General features: G+C 38.5%; 1 protein-coding gene across 1 annotated transcript in view; it reads right to left on the bottom strand.

Annotated features, from left to right (window-relative positions):
• Positions 1–3,109: 3,109 nt before the first annotated feature.
• LOC143386515 (uncharacterized) overlaps positions 3,110–18,689 on the bottom strand; it is a 31,148-nt gene continuing 15,568 nt past the window's right edge. Inside the window, exons 3-5 of the mRNA XM_077108133.1 lie at positions 12,757–12,961; positions 7,176–7,254; positions 3,110–3,254 (exon numbers count right to left, since the gene is read on the bottom strand). Of these exons, the coding sequence (XP_076964248.1) occupies positions 3,226–3,254; positions 7,176–7,254; positions 12,757–12,961 (313 nt within the window). The 3' untranslated portion in view covers positions 3,110–3,225. The remainder of the gene's footprint in view (positions 3,255–7,175; positions 7,255–12,756; positions 12,962–18,689) is intronic.

Genomic DNA, 18,689 nt, shown 5'->3' with positions numbered 1-18,689 from the left:
TGTCTATCCTTTGCTCTAGACATTAAACCTAAATTATTAATCAAATTTTGCACCCAAGACTGGCTATACTATCCTTTGGACAATCTCAGTAAATGGTCTGCTGAAGGGTCCTTAGATCCCCAAATTCTTCATGACTTGTTCAACTACTGCGAGCGCTCAAAAAAGTGGAAGGAGATCCTTTATGTTGAAGCCTTTTCCCTTCTTCGTACCCATTCCAAACTTTGCTCCACAGGCAGTCCTCAACAAGTCCTCTTAGCCTATAAGCCTGTCCCCTCACCTCCTGGTGATTCTTTTGTATCTTCTTTTTACCTGGCTGACGAACCACCCCCTTATTGTCCTTCACCACCTTCTGCACCCCAGCCTTCTGCCCCACCTCCACTTTCCCCTTCACCCCCAGCCCACTCTTTCAGCCCCCCCCCAAACCCGATCTCCAACGCTTCATAATCCTTCTAGTCAACCCCTTATTATGGCTCCTTTACATGAAGTGGCTGGATCTGAAGGCATTGTGCGTGTCCATGTTCCCTTCTCTATATCCGATCTCACACAGCTTGAAAAGAGGCTGGGACCTTACACCATTGACCCTACTACTTATATTAGAGAATTTCAGTGGGTCTTACAAGCCTATAGTCTCACCCACCACGATATATACATGATCCTGGCCAATACATTACTCCCTGAGGAATGTAGGAGGGTATAGGACTTGGCTCCGCCCGTGCAGATGAGACCCACCTAGTTAATCCTAATCACCCTAACTGGACCCCATGCGGTCCCAAACCAAGAACCAAACTGGGACTATAATACCGCGGCTTGACTCCAATTGAGGGACCAGTTTGCCGCATGTTTTATTGTAGGCCTTAAGAAGGCCTCTAGAAAAGCAGTCAACTTTCAAAAACTTCAGGAAGTTATTCAGAAAAGGGAAGAGACTCCTTCAGAGTTCCTGGAGTGCCTTACAAAAGCCCTCCAACAATATACAAATTTAGATCCTGAGTCTCCAGATGGGAGATGTGTCCTTATGATGTACTTCCTATCCCAAAGCTACCCCGACATAAAAGCTAAATTGAAGAAATTGGAACAGGGTCCTGCAACTACTCAGACCGAAATTCTGGCCATAGCCTTTAAAGTATATCATAACCGGGATGAGGAGGCTGAGCACCTCAAGCATCAGAGATCTGAATAATTTGAATACTGAAAATTTCAAATGCTGGCCTGGTCTTACAAAAGGCTCCACAAGCTCAATGACAACTGCTCTTCTGGGGTAAGAGTCCCCTGGGTGCCTGCTTTAAATGTGGTAAAGAGGGTCACTGGGCAAAGGCCTGCCCAACCCCGAGGACTCCAACGCCTTGTCCGAAGTGCCAACAGATGGGCCATTGAGGGTTGGATTGTCCCAATCCCCGAAGGGGGAATGTGGTCAAACACCCTAGCTCTGACCTCCTGGGTCTTGCACTCAATGATTGACGAGGTCCTGGGTCCTCCTCCCCAACTGTTACCATCAGCAGGCAAGAATCTAGGGTACAAATTTATGTAGAAGGGCATTCTTTCCTCATAAATAGCAGAGCCACCTTTTGGGTCCTGAGGGAATATTGGGGTCCCACATTCCCTTCATCTTCTCCTATTGTTGGGGTAGGAGGGAAAAACCATCATTCCTCATAACCCCACCCCTCACTTGTTCCATAAAAAAGTTCCCATTCACCCATTCTTTCTTGGTTATGCCTCAATGTCTTGACCCCTTCTGGGAAGATATTCTTTCCACTCTCCGAGCTACACTCTCCATCCAATTGCCAATCTCATCCACGCTCTCCTTCCTTTTAGCACTTCTGCCTGAAGATTTTATGCTCCCCTTCTGCTCTCAATGTGATACATCAATAGAAGCCCACTCTGAAAGACATTTTCCTACACCTGTACAACTGGTGGATCCCATAATATGGGACATTCAAAGTCCATCCAGGGTAAATTGTCCACCCATTTTGGCGCAACTTAAGGATCCCTCCTACTTCCCCAGCCAGCCCCAATATCCTTTATCTACAACAGCTCTAGAGCCAATCATAAAAGACTAATAAGGATACATTAGGCCCACACATTCATCATTCAACACCCCCATATTGGCAGTAAAAAAGCCTAATGGCACTTACTGCATGGTTCAAAATCTTCACCTCATTAATTCCACTATTAAACCCATCCACCCGCTGGTTCCCAACCCCTTTACCCTTTTGTCACAAATTCCTGCCATAACCACCCACTGTTCTGTCATCGACTTAAAGGACTAAACTACTTCCTTTAGCCCTTCTCCATCTGCGAGCCCTGCCTAAGAAGACCTCATCTCTCTCTCCCTTTGAGGTCATGTATGGATGCCCAATCCTTCCTCTGGGCCTTACCCCATCATCTTGGCCCATTCCCAGTCGCTACGCGTCACCACTTCTTTCTCATCTCGTGCTGAGATCTGGAAACATCAAGACTGGCTTCTTCCAGATCTGGAAGCCTCCCAGATCCCTCTCTCCATGTCGCCTGGCCAATCTGCCCTCTTTAATCAGCCAGGAGACAAGGGTCCCCTACTACAGACGTGGGAAGGTCCAACACAAGTTGTATAATGTATTCCATCTGCACCCAGGCTAGCACTCCCTAATAACCAATTAACTCCTTGGATTCATATTTCCAGGCTCAAGCTGACCTACGATTCATTTGCATGCGGAGCAGTCTCAGCTCCATCTGTCTTGGGTCGCGCTTCTTGAACCCATACTGGAAAATGAACCCCTGGGTTTCTAAGCCGCTCCTTTTCTTAACTCTCATAAGCCTTATTCTTATGGTCTCTTCTTCCCCTTATGTCTGGAGATTTAAGGCTAGACAAACCTATACTGAAAAAAATACTAAAACTACAGCCCTAACCGCAACGGCAGACTGCCCCAGCATGGTTGCTCTGACATTGAGTACTTATCCTTACCTGCCTCAACAAAACCTATTCAGCAGTCCTCGAGGTCATATCTTTGTTTCCTATATGATCAATGGGATGAACAATGCCGTTGGTGGCCAGAGGTATATGGAGGATGTCCATATTCAGGCCAATTAAACATGGGAATATTCTCCTATGTTAGTCAGATTCAAAAATATAACATCACCATCAAGGACCCATGGGACCCACAATGGGCTGCAGGGGTCACCGCCTTCTTCTATCTCAAGTTTCTCGATTCAAGACTCCTCTTCCTCTTCAGCCTCTTCTTCACCCACAATGTCTTACTCTTGGCTCCAGATCCTAAGGGATACTTAACAAAACATCAATAAACTTAATGATCTGGCAGCAGGCTTATGGAAGACATCCCAAACCTCTCCTTTTTCCTTCTGGCTCCAGTCACCCCTCTTGACATGGATGTGGCCAATAATTGAACCGCTCTCCATTATTCTGTTGGCCTGCCTCTTTCTCCCTTGCATGATTAAATTTGCTCAAAGTCAAATAGCAAAAATCTCTAACCAATCTTTTAAGCAGCTCCTTCTTAGGAATTACCAACTACTGGCCTCAGAAGATCCTGATCAGTCTTCCACCACTCATGGCCTGCTAAATGGCAGATCCATGGAAAACCTTTTTGGATGCCCTTCGCCATGAACACTGAGAAAGATTAGTGGGACACGATCCAGGACCTATGGTTTCAGGGTACTTTTTTGGAGCTGGCCCCATCAGAAGTCTTTAGTTTTCCTGTGCTGCTTTGGGGATTAACATCAGGGTTATCCAGTGTTCTCCCCGCCCCTTCCTGGCAACGCCCCTGCTCAGCAGGAAGCAGTCAGAAGGAACGCCGACCCTACATCCATTATTAAACTAAAAAGGGGAAAATATTGGGTTACCTGCCCCAAGATGGTGCTGACTAGGCTTCTCTTCTGGGTCCGTTTCCCACTTTATGCATATTAAGGCACCAATAAGTCACCAATGGGTGACTGACAAAACCAGTCTAATGACTGTAATCCAATGAGAATTTGCCCCCTGTCCTAAGGGGCTCCACCTACCCTGGATAAAAGGCTCTGCTGTACTGGAATAAACGGACTTCTCCAATGGGTAACTCCATGTCTCGGTTTCAGTTCTTTCAGTGATCCTCCTTCCTTAGCCTCCTGGGGCACTGAGATTATAGAAAAGTGCTACTGCACCCAGCTGGAATTGTTTTGTTTTGTTTTTTTTTTTTTAATTTTTTTTTTTTACACAGGGTTAGATGATGAAGTTTTAGGTTTTGCAGACCAAGAGGCAAAATCAAAGATACTTTGTATGTTATGCATATAGCCAATTAAAATACTGCTATTTGAAAAATGAAAAAACATTCCTTAATTCAGAGCTGTGAAAAAACAGATGATGGGCCAGATATGGCCTTGCGACAAAACTTATTAACTTCTGATGCAGATATATAGATAAAATAGATAATAGATCATATATGGGAAAACAAGCAATTGTTGAATCCAACTAGGTGCATGGATAATCATTATACTAGTCTTTCAAATTCTTCTTTAAAAATTTTTAAAGATAATAATTGGAAGAAAATGAAAATATATAAAAATAATAATGAAAATAAATATGCATAAGGCTAGCATCCATAGATGAACACCATTAACATCTCAGTAAATTAATTTTTAGTTTATGGAGCTTGTGTTTTTTATTCCAACTCTTATAAGATCCTATTCCATATAAAATTTTATAGCTCACTATTTCATTTAACATGTAATCCCAGTAACTGGGTTAGTGGGGTAGCCGAGGCAGGAAGATCACAAGTTCAAGGCTAGCCTCAACAACTTAGGGAGGCCCTCAGCAACTTATCAAGGATTTAATCCCCAGTACAAAAAAAAATTGATAATTACTATAAATAAAGCAATTTAGTTGGGTATGTGTATATATGTGTGTCTTTGTTTCATACATAATATAGGGAAAAAGGAGAAAAGATAGTAAAAATTGATGGTCAATAATACTGGAAAAGCCAGGTGCAGGGGCACATGCATTTAATCCCAGCAACTGAAGAGGCTAAGGCATGAGGATTACAAGTTTGAGGCTTGTTACAGCAACTTAACAAGATCTTGTCTCAAAAAAATAAAAAAGGCTAAGAATGTGGCTCAGTAGTAAAGTGTCCCTGGGTTTAATTCCCAGTATAAAAAAAAAATACTACTAGAAAGTATCCATATCTTAAAGTCCTTGTCCTTGTAAATAGTTACTTGAGAGGATAAAGTAAATAATAGGAATAATGAAGAAATAAAGAAAGTTTTTTGATTGTACTAAAATATGTATAATATAAACTTTGCCATTTTAACCATTTTAATTGTACAGCTCAGTGGCATTCAGTATATTCATAATATTGTGCAACTATCACCACTAACCATTTCCAGAACTTTTTCATAATTCCAAACAGAAACTCCATACACATTAAAAAATAACTCCCCATTACTCACTCTCCTTAGACCCTGGTAACCTCTGTTCTACTTTTCTTCTCTGAAAATTTGTCTATTCTGAGTATCTCATATAAGCAGAATCATACAGTATTTTTTCTTTTGTGTCCTGCTTATTTCACTTAGTATAACACTTTTAAAGTTTCATCCATGTTGTAACATGTATCAAAATTTTATTCCTTCTTAAAATTCAATAATATTCCAAGTATGTGTACATATCACATTTTACTTATCTATTGATTTGTCAATGAACACTTAATTTGCTTCACCTTGCAGCCATTGTGAATAATACTGTTCTGATTATGGGTATGCAAATCTCTCTTTGGGACTCTGCTTTCAATTATTTTGAATACATACCTAGAAGTAGAACTGCTGGGTAATATGATAATCCTATGTTCCACATTTTGAGAAAATACCAAACTGTTTTCTGAACAAAGATTTTGATAATATTACATTGGCTATTAAGATCTTTTCTCCTCAATGTCTGTTCACTTACTGGTTCATAAGGCCAGACCATGATCTGGCCCTAGTACCTGCCTAGTCTCATCTTCTAGCTGATTCCTATCCTTCATTTCATTAAGTCATATTGGCTGCTTATCCACCTGACTCATAGTCTTTGCATAGAAACTTCTCTCCAGATGCACAGAGCTCACACCTGGTTTGCTCAGGCTTTTACTCCAACATCACCTCTTGAGAGGCCGGCCTACTCTGACTACCCTATCAAAGTAACAGTAATTTTCATTTTCTTTCTAGTACTTACCATTACACAATCAATGGTATGGGTATTTGCTTTTTTCTGTCTTTCCTAGCTCCAGGAGGGCAGAAATTTTGTCTACAATATTGGTTACTATAAGCCCTGAAAAGAGTCTCATATTCAGTAATTGTTAAATAAGTATGTGTTAAATGAATAACAGTCTGGGGTCCAACCATGGTAGAGACTAGGCCTTAATTTGCTAGAATAGTAGGTCTCATCCAAAACTTCTTAGACTGATATGTTTGGTATATTTATTATAGTTGTGGTTATGCTGCATAATAATCCCTTCTATGAATCTACTATGCATGAGTTATGACACAATCTCTTATGTGTAAGTTATGTGATAACATTTTTTGCTTTTCTAGTTTTTAATATGAAACATTTTTAAAATTTTTATTAGTTGAAACATTTTTAAACTATGGAAAATATACAAGAACAGTATAACAAATACCACATGACTTCCACTGAACTACACCAATTGTTAATGGTTTTACACATGTGCTTTATATCTCCCTCCCCATAGTCATTATTTGTTATTGTATTTGAGAATCTTGAGAAAATTGCCCTTAAATTTCTTGCTAAACTATTCAAAATCTACTAAAGAGCGAACTTTCTCAGGATTTCTAATTTTCAAATTAAATGTCCTCTGAGACATAACTAATCTTGAATAAATCAATTAAATGACACTTGAAAATTGGGCTGAAGTGTAATCAGTAGTAAAATACATGATTAGCAAGAGAAAGGCCCTGGGTTCAGTTCCCAGAACCACAAGTAAAAAAAGAAAGGAAGAAAAGAAAGAAAAAAAATGAACAAACCCAAAAGATATTTTTAATAATAATGTCAAATTAATTTTTTGCCAATTAAAGTTAACTTCATGTATTGGGATTTAGAGTTAATAGTTCCCTAATAGTTCCCTAAAGGTATGTACTTTTATCTTGTAAAGACTCAAATGCAGAGAAAGACAGCTCCAAATATGTTTTGTCAAAATGAGTATATATGTTCGAGTGTTATATCACACCTTCTTGTAATTTCTCTTTATATAGATTTTGTTCTCCCTCTGTCTTCATTGCAGCTTTGTGGGAAAATTCACCAAGTCTCTGAAATAAAGAGATAGAGGCTTTTAATGTTTTTCGTTTGCTCTACTGCCATCTCATGGACATAAAAGAGAATTCAGAGCTCAGTAAAAACAAAATTTGCTTGTTTATCTTGGGACACAGCATATTTTACTATAAAATAAACTCTTGGAAACTTAGACACCTATCATAGTCTTATTTCTTTGATATGGATTAAGTAAAATTCTTAGTAAAACCATACTTCAAAAAATCCACCATACCCGTATTTCACATTGTCTTGAAAACAATACAGGCATTAAGGCTTGGTTTTATTAGTGACCTTTTGGTCCATTTGGCCTCACAAAGGAGGCTTCCATTTTCCCATTCTATACAGTCATGTCTTCAGATCTTTGGCAAGGTTATATTCCTTCTTTCAAGTGTGGCAAGTTGGGAGCAGGGAGAAGAAACTAGAGAAAGGAGAGAAAGTCAAAAGAAAGAGAAAGGGAATGAGATAGGGGTATAAATGATAAGGGCAAAAAGATAGACACTAAAGAAATTAAACAGTGGGTTAAAGATGAGAGAAAGAGAGGGAAAGCCATATAATGCTAGAGTAAGAGACTGGGATATGGTTTGAGTATGTTCCTCAAAGTCTCATGTAATGAAAGCATGATCTCTTGTATGGCAATATTGAGAGGTGGAGGGAACTTTTAAGAGGTGGGACCTTATGGGAGATTATTAGGTCATCATCCTTAGAAGATATTAATATAGTTCTCACAAAAGACCAGTTTTTGTGAGATTATCATTATAAAAGTTATTATAAAAAGGATAAATCTGACCCCAAAATCTGATTTCCTATCTTTCCATGTAATCTCTTGTGCTTACAGAAGGTTCCATTTTCCTTTCTCTACAATGTTGTGACATAGCTAGGAGGTCCTTGCCAAGAGACTGGCACCATGCTGTTTGGACCCTCCAGCCACCAGAACTGTGAGCTAAATAAACCTCCTTTATTTACAAGTAACACAGACTCAGTGATTTTTTTATGTAATAGAAAATAGACTAATACACCTGAGCATGTTGGTGCATGCCTATAATCCCAGTGTTTCCAGAGGCTGTGGCAGGGGATTGCAAGTTCAAAGCCAGCCTCAGCAACTTAGCAAGATCCTGTCTCAAAATAAAAAATTAAAAAGTACATCTGTGTTCAATCCCCAATACCAAAAAAAAAAAAAAAAAAAAAAACTAATTCAGACACTCAAGAAGGTATAATGACAATGAAATACAAGGGGCGGACTAGGGGGTGCAGCTCAGTAGTAGCATGTTTGTGAGGCCCTAGGTTTAAGTAAGAAGGAAGGAAGGAAGCAAAGAAAGAAAGAAAGGGAGAAAGAGCGCAAAAGAAAGAAAAATTATAAGGAAATCATTTGAGGAAGGAAGGAAGGGTAAATATCAATTAATAGAAGAAACAAGGTAAAAAGAAGGAAAAGAAAGAAATGGGGAGAACAAAGGGGTGGGCTTGTCACTTGTTCGTTTTTTTAACCTCAAGAGGGACACCTGGCCAGATCTATGCACTTGCATCTTGAGCAGTTTAAAAACCTTCAATGGTTCCTAACCCCACATCCCATTCCCCCAACACCCAGAGTTGCACATGTGTGCAGTGGTCCTGATGTCCCCTATCCTGCTCTGTTCATTCCCCAGTACTCATCATCTCCTTTCCTACCATCTAATTGGCTTATTTGTTAAGCTTTCTATTCATTGCTGGATTTTCCCTATCCCTGCTGGAATGCAACCTACAGAAAGGCAAAAATTTTTATCTTTTAGTCTTTCCTGATTTGTTTGTTTTTACCAGGGATTCAATCCAGCGGTGCTTAACCACTTGGCCACATCCCCAGCCTTTTTTATTTTTTGAGACAGGGTTTCTCTAAATTGCCAAGGCTGGCTTTGAACTTCCTCAGCCTCCTTTGTCACTGGGATTATAGGCATTGCACCACACACCTAGTTCTTTCCCGTTTTGTTCACTGAATTTACCCCCACTTAAACAGAGTAAAGCCTGGCATACATATGACAAGCACTTAATAAATATTTATGAAATAAATGAACAAAAGGAATAAATGAAGAGAATATATATTTGCATAATTCCTTTGCTCTGTGACTGATACCTTTTCCCATAGGCAGAACACATTTTCATTCACAGGCTTCATATTTAATTCACAGTAAAAGATCACATTCATTACCTTTGATATTTTGTTGTTGTTTGTATCCTAAGGAGAAGGGCAATGTTGCTTCCTTTCTTTTACTACCGTTTCACTCAAATAAACATTGATTCTGTTTATCAAAAACAGAGAAATCGTATAATACTAGACATTGTATGACTAGATATTATACAATACCATACATCAAAAATAGATATTTTGCTAGGAACCATGTAATGATAGAATGGAATAACTCTTTAGAAACAATAAAGCAAACTAGACAAGATATAGATTTTCAGTTCAAGCTAAATCTTGGAAATGATGTTATAAAGCAATCATACCAAATTTTAAAAGGTTGTTTTTCCTTCTATCTAGTGACAGCCTTATTTGTTTCGTGGGGCTAGGAATTTAACCAAGGGACTTGCACATAATAAGCATGCACTCTACCATTGGGCTACATCCCCAGCCAAATAACTGTAATAAATTTCTCCTTTCCCTACATTTTACTCCTTGTAAATTATTATAGATACCTTCTTAGATTCCCAATTCCCGATTCAGATAAAGTAATCACTATGAATTTCTGAATCCTGAACCTTGTATAAACAAAAAAATTGTAAAGAACTAATTTTAAAAATTATGTTAAGAATGAATTTCATCCTAGGGATGCAAGGTTATTTCACCATATGCAAATCAACATAATTTACCACAAAATAATAATTAGAAGAATCACATTATCATCTCAATAGATACAGGAAAAGCATTAGAAGAATTAAGTATAGCACCCATTCATGTTTAAAACTAGAGAAAGTAGGGATAGAAAAAACTTACCTCAACATTATAGGACTACATATAACAAACACAAAGCTAACATCATTCTGAACAAAGAAAAAAAGCATTTTTTCTAAAACAGGAACAAGACAAGAATATCCATTCTCACCACTCCTATTCAACATAATCCTTAAAACTCTAGCCAGAATGATCAGACAAGAGAACGAAATTAAAGGGATATAAATAGGAAAATAAGATGACAAATTATCAATTTGCTGATGAGATGATCCCATTATTTAGAAGACCCAAAAAAACTCCACCAGAAGTCTTCTTAAGCTGACAAAGTAGCAGGGTACAAGATAAATATATAAATCGTTTCCCTATACTCCAATAAATCTGCTGCAAAATAAATTAACACTGAAGAAAGAAATTGAAGAAGACATTAGAAGATGGAAAGACATCCCACGTTCTTAGATAGGCAGGATTATTAATACTGCATGACCATCAAAATGGCAATACTAACAAAAACATGAAGATTCAATCAGTTCCCATCAAAATACCAATGACATTTCTTACAGAACTAGAAAAAATAATCTGATGTGGTGGTGCATGCCTGTAACCTCCCGAATTCGGGAGGCTGAGGCAGAAGGATCACAAATTCAAGATGAGCCTCAGCAACGTAGCAAGACCCTCAGCAACTAGTAAGATACTGTCTCAGGGGAATTAAGGGAAGGGAGGGAGGACAGAAGCAGGAAAGATGGTGAAATTATTCGGACCTAACTTTCTTATGTACATATATGAATACACCACAGTTTGAATCATTACTCTAGGTACATGTATGATTGCACTAATGCTGTGACTCTACTTCATGTACAACCAGAGAAGTAAAACTTTCTGCTCCATTTTTGTACAATGAATCAAAGAGATTTCTACTATCATGTATAACTGATAAGAACTAATTTTTAAAAAATTAAATTAGTACACTATAGTGAATTCCTACATCATGTACAAGCACAAGACTGGGATCCTAATTAGAATAAGATGGACTCCATGTTTGTATAAATAAGTCAAATTATACTTTACTGTCATGTATAACTTTAAGAACAAAAATTTTTTAAAAATTTAAAAAAGAATGACCCCCCCACAGTCTCAAAATACAACTCAAAAAAGAGCTGAGTTTGTAACTTAGTGATAGAGCGCCTTTGTTCAGTCCTCACTACTGAAAAGAACTTGAAGAAAGAGTTCTAAAATTTATTAGAAAGTTCAGGCGACCCAGAATAGCCAAAGCAATCCTGAGCAAGAGCAATGTTGGAGGCATCATAATATCATATTTCAAATTATACTAGAGTTATAGTAATAAAAAAGCATAGTATTGGCACCAAAACAGACACGAAGATCAATGAAAGATAATAGAAGACACAGAGACAAATACACATACAGTCATCTCATACTTGACAAAATTGCCAAAAACATACCCTGAAGAAAAGATAGTCTTTTGAACAAATGGAGAGCCATATGTAGAAAAATGAAACTGGATCAAAGCGGATCAAAGACCTAAGAAGTAGACCAGAAACTCTGGCACTGCTAGAAGAAAATGTGTTGGCTCAACACTCCAACACACAGGCCTAGGCAACAACTTTCTCAATAGGATCCCTAAAGTTCAGGAAATTGTACCAAGAATTAATAAATGTATATCCATAATGTACTAATTTAAAAAAAACTGTATAGAAGAAAGGTCTGCAGTGTAGAGGAAAGGGAACAAAGCAAGGGAGGAGAGAAGAAAAAGTAAAGTACTGGGGATTGAATTACAGCAACTTATATTTTATACTTGTAAAATTACGTCAAAATGAGGGCTGAGATTGTAGCTCAGTGGCAGAACACTTGCCTAGCAGGTGTGAGGCACTGGGTTCAATTCTCAGCACAGAATATAAATAAATGAATAAAGTAAAGAGGTCTATCAACAACTGAAAAAAAAACGTTTAAAAAATGAACCACAATGTTATGTATAACTATAAGGCACTAATGAAAAATATTTTTAAAGAAAACTGCATTTTCAAAAATTACTTATGAAAAAAAATTATTTATGAAGCTAGGCATGTTGGCACATACCTGTTATCCCAGTGACTTAGAAGCCTGAGGCAGAATGCAGCAGGATGATCCTAAATTCAAAGGCTAGCTTCAGCAACTCATGAGACTCAGCAATTTAGCCATACTCTGTTTCAAAATAAAACAATAAAATAGGCTGAGGGGTGTAGCTCAGTGGTAAAGTGCTACAGGGTTCAAAAGAAAAATAATTACTTAAGAACAAGAAGATTACATGAGAATCTACTGAAATATTTAAAAAAGGAACAGAGAAGCAAGAAGTGATGGCACACACTTATAATCCCAGCACTAGGGAGGCTAAAGTAGGAAGATAGCAAGTTCAAGGTCAGCCTGGGCAACAAAAAGACCTTGTCTCGCAATAAAAAGGCCTGAAGGAGTAGCTCATCTATAGAGCACCTGCACTCCAAAAAAAGGAAAAGGAAAAGAAAAAATGGGAGGTTGACATAGAAAAGTTTAAAGAAGACAGTTTCTCAAGTATCTATACCTTCTTTACCTTATTTGGTACTCCAAATATTCTTTTGGCATAGGTGAAACCAAGTAGTATCCTTAGCTGCACTGTTTTTTGGTGGAAAACTGGATTCATACTTTCCCCTGCCCTTCTCAGCCTCCCACTGCCATGGAAATGAGAGATGAGCCAGTTCAGGACTTTGGGTCTCTTCTCACCTTCCACCAGACCATCATGGAATCTGAAATAAATCCTAGAGGGTAAATGGAGCAAAGGTTGAAGATCTCAACTGGGAGTCTCTGAAAGGTTCGATAGAACACAGTTTGGTTTATAAGTAAACTCTCGATTTTATATTATGTACTTGTAAAATGGTCACATAATTCTATGTGATTTTTTAAAAATATTTTTAGTTGTCAATGAACCTTTATTTTAATTTACATATAATGCTGAGAATCAAACCCAGTACCTCACAAATGCTAAGCAAGTGATCTGTCACTGAGCGACAACCCCAGACCCTCTATGTCATCTTTAAGGTAAAGGAGTCCAGATGATGAGACCTTAGATCAGTTTGAAACTGACTTTAATTTTGAAGATGAATGGTCTTACCAACTCTTTTTTATTTGAAATACGTTAAAGAAAATAACTATGACTATTCACTCACTCTTTCTCCTACCCTGGTTCCAATCAGTAAAGAAATAACTACTGAAATATTTTAAAAAGGAACAGAGAAGCAAGAAGACAGAGACAGATGTAGTGGCACATGTTTATAATTCCAGCAACTCAGAAGGCTGAGGCAGGAGGATCACAATCACAAGTTCAAGGCCAACTTCAGCAATTTGCAAGATCCTGTCTCAAAATAAAAAGGGTTAGGGATGTAGCTTTCTGGTAAATGCCCCAAAGTTTAATTCCCAGTACCAAATGTAAGTGGAGAGAGAGCCAAACAACCCATTTCTAAGAAAAGTAATCCACCCCATGAAAAAGGCATTAAACCCTCCCAAGGGTAGTACCCCTAATACTTAACCATCTTCTACTAGGCCCCACCTCTTAAATGTTCTACCACCTCGATACCACCACATTGGGGATCAAGATTACATGACATGAAATCCTTGGGGATACACTCAAACCATGCCCAAATCAAAACAATGAGTGTTTCAGATGGAGGGTTGTGGATCCCAGTGGCACTTGAGGTATTTTCAGGAACAAGCCAGTGGTCAAAGGTACAATCCACATTCAAGTTTCCAATAGAATGGATCCTAAAAGAGGAACTATTTAAATTTGTACCCAATGACTGAACAGATATGCCTTAATTCTTGTTTGCTATACCTGTTTCTCAGATGTGGCAGAAAATGAATCACGTTTTCATATACTACCCAACCCTGTACCCAAGAAGATGCTAGAACTTCCAAAAAATCTTAATACCATATCAAAACTTTGAGTGCAAATGTACCACCTGACACACTGAAGACCTAGTCCAAATTCCTTAGAGAACAATTAATCATATATTAGAATATTATTCAGCCTTAAATAGGAAGGAAATTCTGACACATGCTACAACATGGCTGAATCTTGAGGATGATATCTTTTTTTTTTTTTTTTTTTTTTTTTTTGGTATCAGGGATTGAACTCAGGGGCACTCAACTACTGAGCCACATCCTTAGTCCTTTTTTGTATTTTACTTAGAGAAAGGGTCTCATTGAGTTGCTTAGTGCCTTGCTAAGTTGCTGAGGCTGGCTTTGAACTCGGATCCTCCTATCTCAGCCTCCCGAGCCACTGGGATTACAAGCATGTGACATGGCACCCAGCTTGAGGACAATATCTAAGTGATATAAGCCAGTCACAAAAAGATAGATATTACATGATTCCACTTATATGAGTTGCTTAGAGTAGCAAATTCATAAAGACCTACAGAAGAATGGGTGTTGACAGGAGCTGAGGGATAAGGGAATGGGAAGTTACTGTTTAATAAGTATAGAGTTTCAGTTTTGGAAGATGAGAAAGTTCTGGAGATACATGATAATGATAATTATACCACAATGTAAATGTACTTAAGCCACTGAAACATGCACTTAAAAATGGTTAAGATGGTAAATTTAATATTAGTATATTTTAATCACAATTTTAAACTTTTCTCTTTAATAAAAAATAGATTCTTGCAGGGTGCAGTAGTGCATGCCTGTAATCCCAGCTGATACAGGAGGATCTCGAGTTCAAAGCCAGCCTCAGCAACTTTGTAAGCAACTCAGTGAGACCCTGTCTCTAAATAAAATACAATATAGGGCTAGGGATGTGGCTCAGTGGTTGAGTGCCCCTTAGTTCAATTTCCAGTATGTATAAATAAATAAATAAATAAATATTCTTACTTAGTCCAATTGTGGAACTAAGAACACTTTTTATTATTTTCTCCAACCCTTAACTGTCCAATGCTGGCAGATTACAATGAAATCATTAAGGTAACTCAAGTCTCTTTCAGCAAATATTAAGTTTACATAGCTCTCCTGTGTTCCACGGAGGAAGAGGTCCACAGAGGACCTTCCTCCAACATTTCCCCCTCCAGACCTACACTGGGAGGAGAGCTTTCACTCTACATTTTTGCCATCTCAAAGGAAGAGAAACACCTCTTCTGATTGGTGATGGTTGATGTTAAGAGTGTATAGTTCACTGGTGATCAAGGTCCTAGAATTAGAGTTCACTGTACCTGTCCTTATCTTTGTTAGATAAGCAGACTATGCTGGGAAATTAGCAAATTAAAAATTCTCTTTCAGCTCCACCTCCTCTGCCTGTGTCTGGTATGAGTCAGATCACCCTCATGGGATGGACCTGACTGAATTTGGTTTCGAGTTTTCAGAAATAGGAAGTTCCTTCTGGCCTGGAAACCGAAAGCTTTTCTCATCTCAGTTTCACAAGAGCTGGCCTGAATTTAGGGTTCTACTGGGGGAAAAGAATGTATCAATCCCCTTCTGGATGGGATCTTTTTCTTTTTAAATTTTCTGTTCTAATTTGTTATACATGTCAGCAGAATGCATTTTGATTCATAGTACACTAATGGAGCACAATTTTTCAATTCTCTGGTTGTAAACAAAGTAGCCACGCCATTCGTCTCTTCATACATGTACCTAGGGTAATAATGTCCATCTCATTCTACCATCTTTCCTACCCCTGTGCCCTCTCCCTTCCCCTCCCTCCCTTTTGCCCTATCCAAAGTTCCTCCATTCCTCCCCCACCCACCAATTATGGATCAGCATCTACTTATCAGAGAAAACATTTGGCCTTTGGTTTTTTGGGATTAGCTTACTTCACTTAGCATGATATTCTCCAACTCCATCCATTTTCCTGCCAATGCCATAATTTCATTCTCTTTTAATGCTGAGTAATATTCCATTGTGTATATATACCACAGTTTCTTTATCCATTCATCTATTGAAGGGCATCTAGGTGGCTTCCATAATTTAGCTATTATGAATTGTGCTGCTATAAACACTGATGTGGCTGCATCACTGTAGTTTGCTGTTTTATGTCCCTTTGGGTATAAACCAAGCTGTAGGGGATATTGAGCCTGTCCTCTACTGGCAGAAAGTAGGCAGAAACAAAAGAGTAGAGCATACAAGCTTCATTCCCTGAAATCATTATGAAATTACCTTCTAAAAATAAGAAAAGTAGGACAAACATTCAAAAACAAAATCTTTTCAATTGAACACATTTCACTTTATAAATCTGGTACCTTTCCAGGCGTGACAACACATGTCTGTAATCCTTGCCACACAGAAGGCTGAGGCAGGAGGATCACAAGTTTAAGGACAGCCTCAGCAACTTAAAGAGGCCCTATCTCAAAATAAAAAATAAAAGGGCTGGGGATATAACTCATTGACTGCCCCTGAGTTTTATTCCCATCCTGGGGGCAGTGAGGGACTTGCTACCTTCTTACTTTGTCTTTCAGTTTGTCCAAATTGAGGATAATTTCCTAATATCACAAGTCTATAAAGCTGCATTTGATATTTGACAGCATTCTTCTGAAGCACTTTTTTACTCTAAAATTCTATAATATGATACTCTCCCTTTATCCACAAAGGATATATTCCAAAACCTCCAGTGGATACCTAAAATCATGGATGTACTAAACCCTATACTAGCTATCTCTTTTCTATACATATATACCTATTATAAAGTTTAATATAAATTAAGCCCAGTAAGAGATTAATGCTAACAACAGAACAATAACAAAAACGTACTATAATAAAAGTCATGGGAATATGGTCCCTTTCTCAAAATGTTATCGTGGCCAGGTGCAGTGGCACATACCTGTAATCCCAGCTCAGGAGGATCATGAGTTCAAAGCCAGCTCAGCAAAAGTGAGGTACTAAGCAAACAGTGAGACTCTGTCTCTAAATAAAATGCAAAATAGGGTTGGGGATGTGGCTCAGTGGTTGAGTGCCCCCAAGTTCAATCCCCAGTACCAAAACACATATATTATTGTGCTACACTACTTAACCTTGTGATGTGTGATGATATAATGCTTTCACAATAAGAAGGTGAGTGGTATAGGCATTGGTTATAAAGCATCATGTTACTAACAAGCTTTTGACAATATAAGATGAAGCATCTTTTTATATGTGTGTGTGTGGTACTGGAGATTGTACCCAGTTTAGTGGTAGAGAGGTGTTCTACCACTAAACTTTACAAGCCCCAGCCCTTTTTATTTTTATTTTGAGACAAGGTCATACTAAGTTGCCCAGGATAGCCTCAAATTTGCGATCCTCTTGCCTCAACATCCTAGATCAGTGTGAATACAGGCATGTACCATCATAACTGACCAGAAAACCATTAAGCCATATGATTCCTGTTAACTGCAGATAACAGAAACCATGGAAAGACAATCACAGACAAGGGGGACTACTGTATTGCTTCACCATGCTTCCCATAACCTCAGGAAATGGAGGAGATAACAGAAGACTAGAGTGGAAACCAAGGCTTAGTGCCTACAGTCAGCTTTCCTGAGGTAGCCAACTTACCAAGAGAAAAGTTTTAATTTGTCTCAAGGTCTTGGGAGGTTTCATTCCATGGTTGATCTGTCCTGTTTTTTTGTTTTTTGGTTTTTGTTTACCTTTGTTTTGTCCTGTGGAGTCACAATGCCGTGGAGTAAATGGCAGACAGAGGAAAACCATTCATCTCAAGGCCAAGAAGCAAAAGAAAGAGATAGAAACCAGGGTCCCACCAACCCCTTTCAAGAGCACACCTCTGATGACCCATAAACCTCCTACTAGGCCCTATCTTAAAGCTACCGCCACCTCCCAAGAGCACCAAGGTAAGGATCACACCTCTAAAATTTGGGCCTTTGATTCAACACAGAAACCAAAGCAGTACTTTATAGTCTACTTTGACAAAGATATACTTAACAAATTAAAAGATACACATATAGTCTATTATACTTTGGATCTGCAATGTTCCCCAAAAGCCCAAGTGTTAAAGGCTTGGTCCCCAGGTTGACACTACTGGGAGGTAAAAAACTTAAGAGGTAGGGACAAGTGGGAAGTCTTTAGGTCCCTGGGGAATCCCCTTTAAGAGGGACTGTGGTGGGCTGGGATTGTGGCTCATGGGAGAGCACTTGCCTAGCATGTGTGAGGCACTGGGTTTAATCTCAGCGCTGAATATAAAAATAAATAAAATAAAGGTCCCTTGACAACTAAAAAATATTTTTAAAAAGGCGGGGGAGGGTTTGTGGGATCCAGCACTCTCCCTCTCTTTCTTGCTTTTTGGTCATTAGGTAAGTAGTTTCCCTCTGCCATGTGCTTCCACCATGATTTGCCACTACAGGTTCAAAGCAATAAGGCCAACCAAACATGAATACGGACCTCCAAAACTTTAAACCAAAGTAAACCTTTTCTAAGTTTAATATCTCAGGTATTTTGTTATAGTCACAGAAAGCTGACTAATATATAGCCTGTTCTGTGCCAGGATGACCAAGAATTCACTCAACCCAAAGTTCT

The sequence above is a fragment of the Callospermophilus lateralis genome, chromosome 2 (assembly GCF_048772815.1).
Source record: "Callospermophilus lateralis isolate mCalLat2 chromosome 2, mCalLat2.hap1, whole genome shotgun sequence".
In the NCBI taxonomy this organism is placed as follows: domain Eukaryota; kingdom Metazoa; phylum Chordata; class Mammalia; order Rodentia; family Sciuridae; genus Callospermophilus; species Callospermophilus lateralis.
This window is presented reverse-complemented; position numbering and strand designations above follow the sequence as displayed.